Here is a 12,830-nt window from a genome sequence, read left to right as displayed (position 1 = left end):
GCACAAATCTGTATGCCTCCTCAGAATATCGTGTGTAGAATTGCATGGTTGCAAGTGGAAGAAGTTTTCCATCTCCAACAAATAAGCAAAAGTTGAATTAACATCCTATTATGTCACATCCTTGAAAGTACCAAAAGACCAAAATTCTGGAGTGCTGGGCAATGAAAGGCAATTGTGCTTTTTTTTCATTGTGATTAAAAAAAAAAATTGAGTAATAGAGAATTCGTCACAGAAGACTTACTACTATTGTTGTGATTGTGTGTTTAATTTAAACTCTAATAGTGATTTTTTTCAATCTTTTTTCATTTGTGGAATATAAAAAAACATGCCAAATGGATATGTGGTCCCTTTGGGAAATCTTAGATATAGTCTGCAGATCCTAAGGGGTCTACAGACCACAGGTTGAAAAACACTGCTCTAATAGATTTGTTGAAAGAGAAGAAATGTATTTATCACAGACATATGGAATCGTGAAACTTAAGTATTGAAATGGAGAAATTCCTCTTTCCACAACTTTCCAAAGTTCCTAAACAGGATTTGCTCATAAAGAAATTGCTCCGAATACTGGCCATTTTGACTTCAAACAGACTAAGAAATGGTATGTTCCATTTCTGTGTCAAAGTTCTGAGAGTAATTTCACTGTTGAAAAAGTTAGAAGTTTATCAAATTAAACTTGTATTTTTCCAACCAATTAGCAGGAACAAAGTGAGTATTAGATTAAATGTGTGTAAAAGAGCGTTACTTCTCACTTAATTTCTATTTCTTTGAAGTAAGTGTTCAAGCTATTTGGGAGTAGGAGGAAAGGAGCATTTGAATATAAAGATTTATGCTTCTCAATCCATAGAAGTTGTAAAAATTTCCCATACTGAAGAATGTGCTATTTTCAGTCAGTGACTGACAGGAGAACCTTCTCTACAAGACAATTTGGTTCTTCTATCTAGGACCCCTACCAAATTCATGGCCGTGAAAAACGCATCATGGACCGTGAAATCTCGTCTCCCCCAAGAAATCTGGTCTTTTGTGTGCTTTTAGCCTATACTATACAGATTTCATGTGGGAGACCAACATATCTCAAATGAGGGGTCCTGACTGAAAAGGGTGCTATAGGGGAGTCATGGTATTGCCACCCTTCTGTGCTGCTTTCAGAGGTGGGCGGCTGGAGAGCGGCAGATGACCTGGCACCCAGATCTGAAGCAGCGCTCTGCCAGCAGCAGCATGGAAGTAAGGGTGGCAATACCATTACCATACCATACCACCCTTACTTCTGCGCTGCTGCCTTCAGAGCTGGGTAGCCAGAGAGTGGTGGTTGTTGACTGAGGGCTCAGCCCTACAGGCAGCAGCCCAGCAGTAAGGGTGATAATACCATACTATGTCATCCTTCCTTCTGGGCTGCTGCTGGCAGTGGCTCTGCCTTCGGAGCTAGGCTCCTAGTCAGAGCCACCACTCACCAGCTGCCCAGCTCTGAAGGCAGCGCTGCTGCCAGCAGCAGTGCAGAAGTAAGGGTAGCAATACTACAACTCCCCTGACAACCTTGTGACTCCCCAGAACTCCTTTTTGGGTCAGGACTCCTACAATTACAACACCATGAAATTTCACATTTAAATAGCTAAAATTGTGAAATTTGCAATTTAAAAAATGCTATGACCATGAAATTGACCACAATGGACTGTGAATTTGGTCTGGTCCTATTTATATCCTTTAAGGGCAATCTACCATGCTTGATAAAAGCAAAAATGATGAGCTTTGCGGAGTACCTTTCCCCACCCCTGTTAAAACTAGTGAGGTCTATCTTTTGAAGAAGTAAGCCGTAAGCTGAAAACAGTAACATTTTTTCAAGAAATCACTGGCCAAAGGGGAGAGCGCTCTGCTGTGCCTGCTATCTATGCATTTAGTAAAAGTATAGCAATAGCTTTTTGGTAGTCTGTTCTCAGCTCCTACCTTTCTATACAGGTGGTTCTAGCTAGTTTCTGAGCACAGGCTATGGGTAGAGATTTGCAGTATTATGTGTAATAACATCAACAAACAATGCTACATCCAGGCTCTGTCATCTGAAATATGGGTTTTATTTCTCATATTAGTTGGAAAGTCCTATATTTGCTTCTTTAAGAACCACTGTTAATATTTTGTATTTCTAGAGTGTCCTCAGAAGATCTTGAACAGCTTTTTGGGATCCTTTTCACCATAGGAGAGTAAAATTAGCATTGGATCCTATCTATGTTCCCTTTTTACATGTACAAGAGATGCTAGATCCTTCTGTGCATATATGTACATTATTGTGGCACCAGCCAAATCTTCAAATTCAGCCCAAACCATCCCCTCTGGACTACAAATCCCAGCATACAATGCGCCACCTAGAATTTAGCGGGGGGGGGTGTAGAAATCCCAACATGCCACGCTCCTTCTTGCTGTAAACCCGCCCCGTGGACTTCTAATGCTACACTGTAAAGCGTCGTTGGCCTATAAACCGCTATGATTAAATTGCGCTGTTGCATGCCGGGATTTGCAGTCTTTGGAGGCCACCGCCACTCTGCGATGACGAGGCCGTTGCCGTTGGAGATCCCGCTCCGCCTCTCCTCCCCCACCCTCCGCGCTTTGAGCGGCTGCGGCGGCCGTTACCTCTGCCCTTTGCCCCTTGACCGCTCCCCCCCGCTTCCTGCCGCAGCCTAAGATGGCGGCGGAGGTGGACTTCGGGGATCGCGAGCTCTTCGAGCAGCTGGACGGGGACGAGGCAGCGGCCCCGGCGGCGCAGCCGCTTCATACCCGCTTCGAGGAGGACGAGGAGCTGGAGGAGGCCAAGGAGACGCTGCGGGAGCGGCTGAGGGACTCCGAGGAGACGGTGCGGCAGCTGCGGTCCGAGAATATCCTGACAGGAGGGATCTGGGCCTGGTTTCGGTTCATCCCCGGGCAGGGAACAGCCCGAGCCGCGGTCTAGTTTCGACCCTTATGCTGGTTCCTTTCCGGCGCAGCCTCAGTTCCTGCTTCTCCGGGGCCTGGGCTGAGGAGTCTCCTTGGCCCGCGAGGCACAAAACCTTTCAGCCCCTCTACTCTCCCCCAAAGGAGGGGCGCCGCCTCTTCCCTACTGCCGGGGTGGCGGCGTGGGGGTGTCTTTCTCTCTCTCTCCTCCTCCTCCCCCCACCCCCTAATGAACGTGGTCTCTGCTTCACCGGGGTGAGGCCTTGCTACTCCGTGGTCACTGAGTCTAGTTTGGGTTTTGCTGTGAGTTCCGCCACCTCACTCAGGTCGTAGTGATTTTCTCTGGGGCTGTGTCATCTGGGCAATAACACAAAGTATGGCTTGATGAGCTGTTTTAAAAATCTCCTTTAAAGAAAAAAGTGATTTTAACTCAAATCATCATAGTTTGAAACAAGTCTGGATTCCTAGGGGTATTGGATGTTACAGTAAAGAAAAAAGATCCCTGGCTGGTCTGAGGGTCACGTTTTTGCGGCTGTCTCAAGCTTTGACCGTTTGAAAGATCATTTTTAGTTTGAAGGGATGGATGCAATGCTCGTCTTGTTCTGAATTACTTTTGCATTTTGTAACTTTATGTAATCCAACAAAATGGTAAGTAAGTAACTTGAAGAGCAATTCTTTTTAGAGTAATTTAAATGAAATAGTTTTTGTACAGTCCTTTTCATCATATGAGGGTGAGAGATGCGGGTTTTGGGGGTTGGTTGGCTTGTGTTTTTGTTAGTTAAACAATTTTTTACCAATTAATCTAAAATGAGAAGGCTCTCATTCCTCAAATGAAAGAGAGTTGGCAGGTCTGAATTCCTCTTCATCCTCTTTGGCCTTGAGTTTTCAGTTTTTGTTTTTGTGGTGGAAAGATTTGGATTCTTGATCATCTTGTGTTACAACTAAAAATGTGTAAATGAGATGGAAAGTGTATTTAAAAAACAATTTTTCTCTTGGTACTTCAACCTATTTGTTTTCCAGACTAAAGGAAAGCACCAATAAGCGTCTTATAGTTTAGAATTTAAAAATCAATTTGTACATTTTTATGTTGAATTTTAAACCAGAATAAAAGCTGTAGTCTTACAGTGCGTCCCGAGTTACCAGTGTCTTAGATGTTAACTTGTTTTTAAGCAAGGTGACAACAAGGTGGACTCGGAAATGCTCTTTGTAGCTAAAATTTTATTCTCCTGTTTTGTTTAGTCTAACTGCGAAGTATTTCTTGGCACTTTCAAACTGTGAAACTGCTGGACTGAGTAAAGTATTTGGAGTTTCCTTTTAAATTTAATGTTTTTTCCTTTTGTGGGGATGAAGGTATTTGTGGAGGAAATATGTATACCAGGGCCAAATGTGACTGTTAGTCCTGCCTGTTTGTATTTCTTAATTTATTCAGCATATTTGTCTTTGTATAGTGGGGTTTTTTAAATGATGATCACTGTCTGGTTCTTTAAATTTCCTTTCACAACTTATAGTTTTAGGCTTGAACTTGTCCATATCTTAGTTCTCCATTTACTTCTGACTTTCCTTGCATTGCTTTCTCTCCCTGTAATGCTTGCTTTGGTCAGTTTTATTTGAGTAATTTTAACTATAGCTTCTGCCATGGGAGTGATGTATCATCCAGAGTAGATGCCTATCAAGTAGAGACAAAATACCATCATTGTGGTATGTGTGCATATTGTGAGTCTGTGTTTAGAAAGAGACAATTTTCTCTCTTTAAATCTGCTTTTCACACTCACTTTGTTCTAGCCCTCTAAGTTCAGTTTTTTGGTTGGTGAGTTTATGAATGGCTTTATGTAGTGCAGTAAAGTAAGTGAAAGAGCCCAAAATCCTGTTCGCTGTTCAGTACAACTATTGTAAGAGTTGATTCTTTCTTAAAGTGGTATACTTTGATTCTAATGATTAATATAGAGGAAACCTGTGTTCCTTGACAAGTAATTAACATCAAGAACTTAGAAGAAAACTGAAGATTCTGACACGACCAAGGTATGTTAATATTGACTTTTCAAGTTGGAACACTCAAGCAATTGTGTATTGTAGACATAAAATGGACCTATGTTAGGCCAACTTACGGCCACCACAGCAATTGCTGCAGTTTTTCATGTTCACACTGCTCTCCTTCTGTTGGCGGTACGTGTCCTCACCAGGAGCGCTTACAGTGACTTAAGGCGGGGGAATGGGGGTTTGAGAGCCCAGGCTCTCAGCTCCCTGCAGAGCTCCCAGCTGGAGCCTGGCTGCTGCCTAGGGCTCTCCCAGTGACAGCGAGGCTCCAGCTGGGAGCTCGAGCTGAGGGCTCTGGGTGGCAGCTGGACTCCAGCTGGGAACTCTGTGGGGAGCCCACGGCTTGGGCTCTTAGTACTGGGCAGCAAGGTTCCAGCTGTCAGTACTGCTGGGGCTCACAGCTGGAACACCCCCTCCCTCTCACAGAGCTGTCAGTTAACCTGACAGCCAACAGGCAATGCAAGTAACCCGAACTACGTTGACTAAGCCTTATGCCTCTAGTCCATGTGGATTTACTGTGTTGACATAGCGGGTGAGTTACAGCAGCAGGAGAAATGCTGTAGTGTGCATGCTTACATAGTTACACTGACTTAACTTTGTAGTGCAGACATGCCCTTAGTAATACAAGATCTAATCAATGAGTATATTTAACATAGACCCTTTTAGAGCATAGGTAGCTTGCCTAATCACCATCTTCTACACGAGCACCATGAACGTATAAAATGATCTTTTCTAGAAAAGGTTTCATTTATTGTTTGTGTTTAAAGTTATTGGGTTTCTAAAATGTCTGAGCACTCTGGACACGATCTCTGTGCATTCAGACTTGAATATGTAGAATTTAAAGATGTTTTATCTTTTTATATAAATAACTGTTGACATAATCTTTAGGAAAATGGATTTCTCTGAAATTGAGTAACAATAATGATCAGATCTGATAATCACTTTGACCTGTTGGAAATTTCTCACTGAATAAATACTAATTGAATACATATATTTGTGGTGATCTGTCAATTTTGAGTTAAACTGCAGCCTGTTGTATTTCTTACATGTGCCAATTACTAGTAAGAGGAAAGCAGTAATAGTCTTTCAAGCAACTTATTGACATTTCCTGCTGCGTTGCTTGAGGTGTAAAAACTGGATTTAAACCGTGGGAGAACTGTAGCCTAGAATAACAGAATCGGTGAAAAGCAAATAGCATTTGTGTTGGCCAAGCCTACTACGTGTCTGCCTTGGGGAAAGTGAGAGTCCCCTTGACTAGTGGCATTGCTGTGATAAAATGGGTGGGCTGCTGCACACACTGTTCTTGCAGAAAGGAGGGGAAAGTAATTACACAGTAACTTTACAGTATCTTTTTTTCCTTCCAGTGGACTTTCAGTGGACAGTTCTAAGTTAGATGGACCTTTGTTACAGATTTTATTTATGAACAACGTTATTTCAAAGTAAGTAACTTCCCCTGCTAATAAAGTGTCAGTCTAATTCCCTTTTAAGATTGCCTTTGTTTGGGATTTGTTAGTGTGCAACTGTGACATGTATTAACCCATCTTTGGCTGTGTTACAACAGTCTAATATAAACCTATTGTACCCTGGTTACTTATTCAGTTATAGCAAAATGTCTTTAATATCCTGTTTCCAACTGGTTTCAGAGTAACAGCCGTGTTAGTCTGTATTCGCAAAAAGAAAAAGGAGTACCTGTGGCACCTTAGAGACTAACCAATTTATTTGAGCATAAGCTTTCGTGAGCTTATGCTCAAATAAATTGGTTAGTCTCTAAGGTGCCACAGGTACTCCTTTTTCTTTTTGTGAATACAGACTAACACGGCTGTTACTCTGAAACCTTTTTTTAAAGGTGTTTGACAGAACATCCTTTAAGTTCTGAAATGGGTGTTTAGTGCTTATATTTAGAAGCCTCTCTTTAGATGGACACAAGATTGGCAATACAAAATATTCTCAGACATACCTCTCCTTCCCTTCCTTTTTATGCACATACCTGTCAGCTGCCCTTCTTATTTTCAGTTTCAGCTCTGCTGCTGCTTTAGTAATCACCGTTTTTAGGGCTTGAGGAAAATGAGTCTGAGTTCCCCAGACCTCTGTGTTTCTGATAAGGAGGTCATCTGGCTACAGTGTAGTGAAACGGACTATATATATTGCTTTCAAATGCACAAAATGAACAAACTGAAAACTTTTTCTCTAATTTTAAGTATAGTAAGGGTTACTTTTAACAGTTGTATGTACCTTTTCAGATAGAAATGTCACTTAACAGTTGTTTGTTTCCCTTTTAAATATAGCTGCTACTGTTTTGCAGTATTATAAGTAACAGAACTGTTAGATAAAAGTATAAAGCCATCAGGAGTTTGGTTGTAAATAGGTACTAAAGGCTGAAATTTAGCATGCAGTCTAATATTACTAACTTCTTTGTTACTAGTATTGCAAAATTTTGAATATTCTTTTTAAAGGAATATTTGGAGTTGTTGCTAACTTATTTCTCATTTAAAACAGTCATTAGACTTTTTCTGCTGTTCATATACATCATTTTTTAAAAAGAAAATATCTTTGAAAGAATCCACAAACTGATGCTTATGGTTTGTCTCAGTCAATTTTAGAGCAGCCAAATGAGTGGAAAAAGAAGTGTGAAGTATTGTAAAATCTGAAAAAGTTGGAGGAGGGATATAACTATTGGGTCTGTAGTATATTTCTGTTTCTATTTTTCCCTTGTCCTATATCCTACTTGGAGCCAGTTTGTAGTACTTTATCCAGTTTAATTTAAGCATTCCAAGCAATGGGACTTGTACCATTTTCCTTGAGAAAGTGGACTGTGGAATAGTTTCTCAAGTACAAAGTCTTTCTTGATATTTAACCAATATTTTACACTACTTATGCAAGTGTCCTTGTCCTTGGTAGTTACTTATAATTTTTTTAATGTAAAACCAGATTTTTTGTTTTTGGTTTTTTTTGTTCTAATCTTGATCTAACTATGTGGCTGGATATGTGGCATCCAGTTCCATTTGTCTATGTTTAATTTCTTTTCATTATTTAATCCAGTTCTGAAATCCACAAAATATATTAAATAGCATGGTTGCAGTTTTGAATTTTCTTTTTAATACATTTGTACGTCTTTCTTTTCCAATTTATAGATGTGATGTGTTGGTTACATTGGGGCAGCATGAAAGTTAGATTTACCAGCTGTACCTTAAGATGTACACATCTAGCAATAAAAGGTTCCAAAATAAAATTCTTATCCTGAACATTGAACAAAGTAACTTAATACAGTGTTCAAAATTTATAATTTCAGTTTCAGGAATCCTTAAATACACACATGCAGTCTGTTGTATTCTCTTATATTTCTACCTTTTGCAGGCAGTATCATCAAGAAATTGAGGATTTTATTTCTAGTTTAGTTCAAAAATATGAGGAGCAACAGAGAGCTGAACCAGAAAGGACCCACTTCAATGTTAAGCCTCAGGTATATAAGTTCAAAGAATATAGACCTCATCTGGACTACTGTGTGCAATTCTGGTCTCCTATGTTTAAGAAAGATGAATTCAAACTGGAACAGGTTCAGGCTACTAGGATGATCGGAGGACTGAAAACCCTATTTTATGAGACAAGACTCAAAGAGTTTGGCTTGTTGAGCCTAACCAAAAGAAGGCTGAGAGAAAATATGATTGCTCTCTATAAATACATCAGAGGGATAAATACCAGGGAGGGGGAGGAGTTATTTAAGTTAAGCGCCAATGTGGACATAAGAACAAATGGATATAAACTGGCCATCGGCAAGTTTAGGCTTGAAATTAGACATGGATTTCTAACCATCAGAGGAGTGAAGTTCTGGAACAGCCTTCCAAGGGGAGTAGTGGGGTAAAACTTATCAAGTTCAGTCTTGAAACCAGTTAAGTTTGTGGAGAGTATGAGACTGCCTACAATGGCACGTAGCTGATCTGCAACTGTTAGCAGCAAATATCTCCAATGGCTGGTGATGGCAAAGTAGATGGGGAAGGCTATAAGTTACTATAGAGAATTCTTTCCCAGATGTCTGGCTGGTGGATCTTGCCCACATCCTCAGAGTCTAACTGATTGCCATATATGTCATTGGGAAGGAATTTCCTCCGGGTCAGATTGGCAGAGATCCTGAGTTGTTGTTTTTTTTGCCTTCCTCTGCAGCACTGGGTGTGGGTCACTTGCAGGTTTAAACTAGTATAAATGGTGGATTCTCTGTAACTTGAAGTCTTTAAATCGTATTTTGAGGACTTTAGTAACTCAGCCAGAGGTTATGGGCCTATGATAGGAGTTGGGTGGATGAAGTTCTGTGGCCTGCAATGTGCAGGAGTTTAGACTAGATGATCATGATGGACTATTCTGGTCTTAAAGTCTGAGTTTATAGAAAGATAATGGTTTGGGTTTTTTCCCTCCACTTTTTTGGTTGCAATATCACACTGCTAGTGTATCCAAATTACAGAAAGATTTTTTCCTGCTACTTACAAATGGTATATTTTTCTTAAACGTTTGGAAGGAGATACTTCTTTGTCTTAGAAGTAGATAGTTCATTAAGTGAAACATGGCATTTCTCTTCACCCTCTCCTCCCAACCCTCCCTTTTCTTCTTGCCGTCCCAGAGGCCGAGCATGTTTCCTCCATAGCATTCTCAGCCCATGACACCAAGGTTCTAGCCATGTTGCATCTTGGGTTGTACACAGTATTACCACTAGCCTACAAGTCTCATACTTCATATACTAGCATGTGGTTAATTTGTGTGTACATGGCAATGAAAAGCTGGAATTGGCAATTATATCATCTGTGTTTTATTTGCAGCAATTAAGGAGTTTTTTATGTGGTTTTTTTTCGACTTTTCATATTAGCCATCCAGTATTCTGTTGGAAGAGGACCATAAAGTGACAAGCTCTAATACAATAAAAAAAATTAAGGAAGCTTTCAGTGTAAGTTAAACTTTATATTCTTCACTGGTAATACAAATAGTTCCAAAGTTCTATTCTTACATTTAGTCCACAATGTCATTATGAAGATATGCAAGGTTTTAGCAACGTAACTCTGATTGACTTTATTAGAATTCATGGTGCTTTAGCTGCATAATACTTGGAAAATTTACCTATATGTACATTCAGAAGGCATGGAGGGATGTTTTTGTTATGTTTAAATCCTTAAATAGGAAATAAACTAATTCCATTATTTTTGAAATATTAAAATACTGTGCCTTTCTAATATCAGGTAATCTGATTGAAATACTGACAATTTTTTGACTCTTTCAACAGGTTGTAGGAAGTGTTCTGTATTTTACCAATTTTTGTCTTGATAAACTGGGACAACCTATATTAAATGAAAATCCACAGCTGACAGAAGGATGGGAAATACCCAAGTATCCTGTTTAGTAAAATGGAGCTCCTTTTTCTGTTTATATAACCAAATAACACAATCAGACACAAAGTTGAGATTAAAACTTTTTCTGCAATTTTTTTTTAAAACTTCTAACTATGACAGTCTGCTGGGTCATATCAGTGTTGTATCTGAAATCAACTGAAGTATTATTATTACTACTAGTATTTCAAAAGTTTTAAAGTAGTTGGATGATAGATGTCTAATATGGTTGACTTGTTCATTGAAGGAATCATGTTCTGCACGAATGAATGTTGCATTCCCATAAACATGCTCTGCTGTCAATCCAAGAATTGCTGTTGGGACCACGTGTGACAGGCTCTGGAATGACTGCTTATTTCAGAAATGCTGGCTGTTTACTTCTATAAAGCAATTTATTTAAAGTGGTGAGGAGGGAGAGCTAACAAATCCTAAATGTACTCTGGTGTTTTGACTAAATTTTAACTACATCTTGAAATTTTTGGGGGAAAATGAGTCATATTTAAGCAGAGAATATTTTAATCCATTTTTCCAGTTGCTCTCTTCAGTATTTGAGAGCTGGAACTCAGGTAGAACATTCTTATTTATGTGATAGTTCTTAATTTCAGAAGAAATTATATATATTAAAAAATACAAACAGAAATTGGATGTTCTATCCTCTTCTCTTCTCCTTCCCATTCACTTCCTGCCTGCAAAAAGGCCAAAGTCTGTTTAAAGCACCACAAAGTATTTCTAGGATCTCTACATTTTGTTAGGACTGTAGTAAAGGGGGACATTCACAGTCCAGAAGCCCAAAATGTCTGCCCTATTGCTTTATAATTCTGTAAAAGATTTAAAGTGTGCCTGCAGTGAGTGAGAAATCCCATTTGTTTAGCAGGCCAACCTGGGTTTGTTATGTCTGCCTTTTGACCGCATACACATCACATTATAATTTGCTCTTCCTGTCGTCTGCTTTTTCGTAAACTATCAGGAAATCGAAATTAGCACAGCTTCTCTACTATTTAGTACTTTAGAGAGTAGGGTTCTGGTCAATGTAAATATTTTAGTGGCTTCCAAGAAAGTAGCTACATGAAAGAAGAGGATGGTTTGATGTGTCTGATAGTAAAGGAGAAGGGAAACACTTTGCAGGGGGTGGGGGGGAAATAAACCTTTTGGTCTCAACCTTGATATTTTCTTTAAATGTATCTGTTGCTTTTTATTTCTGAGGTCTGTTTACATATATAAAGGGTGACATACACCTTAATTTAGCTTCTAGTGGCAAGGCCAAAGGAAGACTCCCTTTAGGCTTAGCCAAGGAAGCTTCTGTCTGTTTTGGCAGGTGGCAATATATACTGAGTAAGTCAAGCGTTCAGGTGGGGACTCCTTTGTACAGATATTTCAGTGAATAAGTTTATAGTGGACTGCAATTGGAATTTCTGTAACTTGAAACTAGGGCTGTCAAGTGATCAAAAAAAATTGCGATTAATCACATGGTTAATAATAGAATACCAATTATTTAAATATTTTTGGATGTTTTACATTTTCAAATATATTGATTTCAATTATGACACAGAATACAAAGTGTACAGAGCTCACTTTTATTTTTGATTACAAATATTTGCACTGTAAAAAACCAAAAGAAATAGTATATTTCAATTCACCTCCTACAAGTACTGTAGTGCAATCTCTTTATAATGAAATTGAAATTACAAATGCAGAATTATGTACAAAAAAATAACTGTATTCAAAACCAAAACTATGTAAAACTTTAGAACCTACAAGTCCACTCAGTCCTACTTCAGCCAATTGCTCAGACAAACAAGTTTGGTTACAATTTGAAGGAGATAATGCTGTCCACGTCTTGTTTACAAGGTCACCTGAAAGTGAGAACAAGCATTTGCATGGCACTGTTGTAGCCAGCGTTGCAGATATTTATGCGCCAGATGCGCTAAAGATTCATATGTCTCCTCATGCTTCAACCACCATTCCAGAAGACATGCGTCCATGGTGATGATGGGTTCTGCTTGATAATGATCCAAGGCAGAGCGGACCAACGTATGTTCATTTTCATCGTCTGAGTCAGCTGCCACCAGCAGAAGGTTGGCTTTCTTTTTTGGTGGTTCGAGTTCAGTAGTTTCCGCATTGGAATGTTGTTCTTTTAAGATTTCTGAAAGCATGCTCCACACCTCGTCCCTCTCAGATTTTGGAAGGCACTTCATATTCTTAGACCTTGGGTCAAGTGCTGTATCTATCCTTAGAAATCTCACATTGGTACCTTCTTTGCGTTTTTGCCAAATCTGCTGTACAAGTGTTCTTAAAACAAACGTGCTGGTTCATCATCCGAGACTGCTATAACATGAAATATATGTGGTAGAATGCAGATAAAACAGAACAGGAGAGACACAATTCTCCCCCCAGTCTCAGTCCCCATGGGTCTGAGTCCTAAATTCTCAGTCATAAATTTAATTAACGCACACTTTTTTTAATGAGCATCATCAGCATTGAAGCATGTTCTCTGGAATGGTGGCCGAAGCATGAAGG

General features: G+C 39.5%; 1 protein-coding gene across 5 annotated transcripts in view; it reads left to right on the top strand.

Annotated features, from left to right (window-relative positions):
• The first annotated feature begins 2,631 nt into the window (after window positions 1–2,631).
• ZCCHC8 (zinc finger CCHC-type containing 8) overlaps window positions 2,632–12,830 on the top strand; it is a 31,343-nt gene continuing 21,144 nt past the window's right edge. Inside the window, exons 1-6 of one of the 5 annotated variants that reach the window (XM_073313349.2) lie at window positions 2,632–2,858; window positions 4,890–4,932; window positions 6,312–6,386; window positions 8,302–8,407; window positions 9,800–9,877; window positions 10,211–10,314. In XM_073313349.2, coding sequence (XP_073169450.1) covers window positions 2,669–2,858; window positions 4,890–4,932; window positions 6,312–6,386; window positions 8,302–8,407; window positions 9,800–9,877; window positions 10,211–10,314 — 596 coding nt within the window. In that variant the 5' untranslated portion in view covers window positions 2,632–2,668. Of the gene's footprint in view, window positions 2,859–2,941; window positions 4,933–6,310; window positions 6,387–8,301; window positions 8,408–9,752; window positions 9,878–10,210; window positions 10,315–12,830 lie in introns of those variants that run through there. The other 4 variants (XR_012155122.2, XM_073313345.2, XM_073313346.2 and 1 more) reach the window with 4 other exon arrangements.

This window comes from Lepidochelys kempii, chromosome 15 (genome assembly GCF_965140285.1).
Source record: "Lepidochelys kempii isolate rLepKem1 chromosome 15, rLepKem1.hap1, whole genome shotgun sequence".
NCBI classification, from domain to species: Eukaryota; Metazoa; Chordata; order Testudines; family Cheloniidae; genus Lepidochelys; species Lepidochelys kempii.
This window is presented reverse-complemented; position numbering and strand designations above follow the sequence as displayed.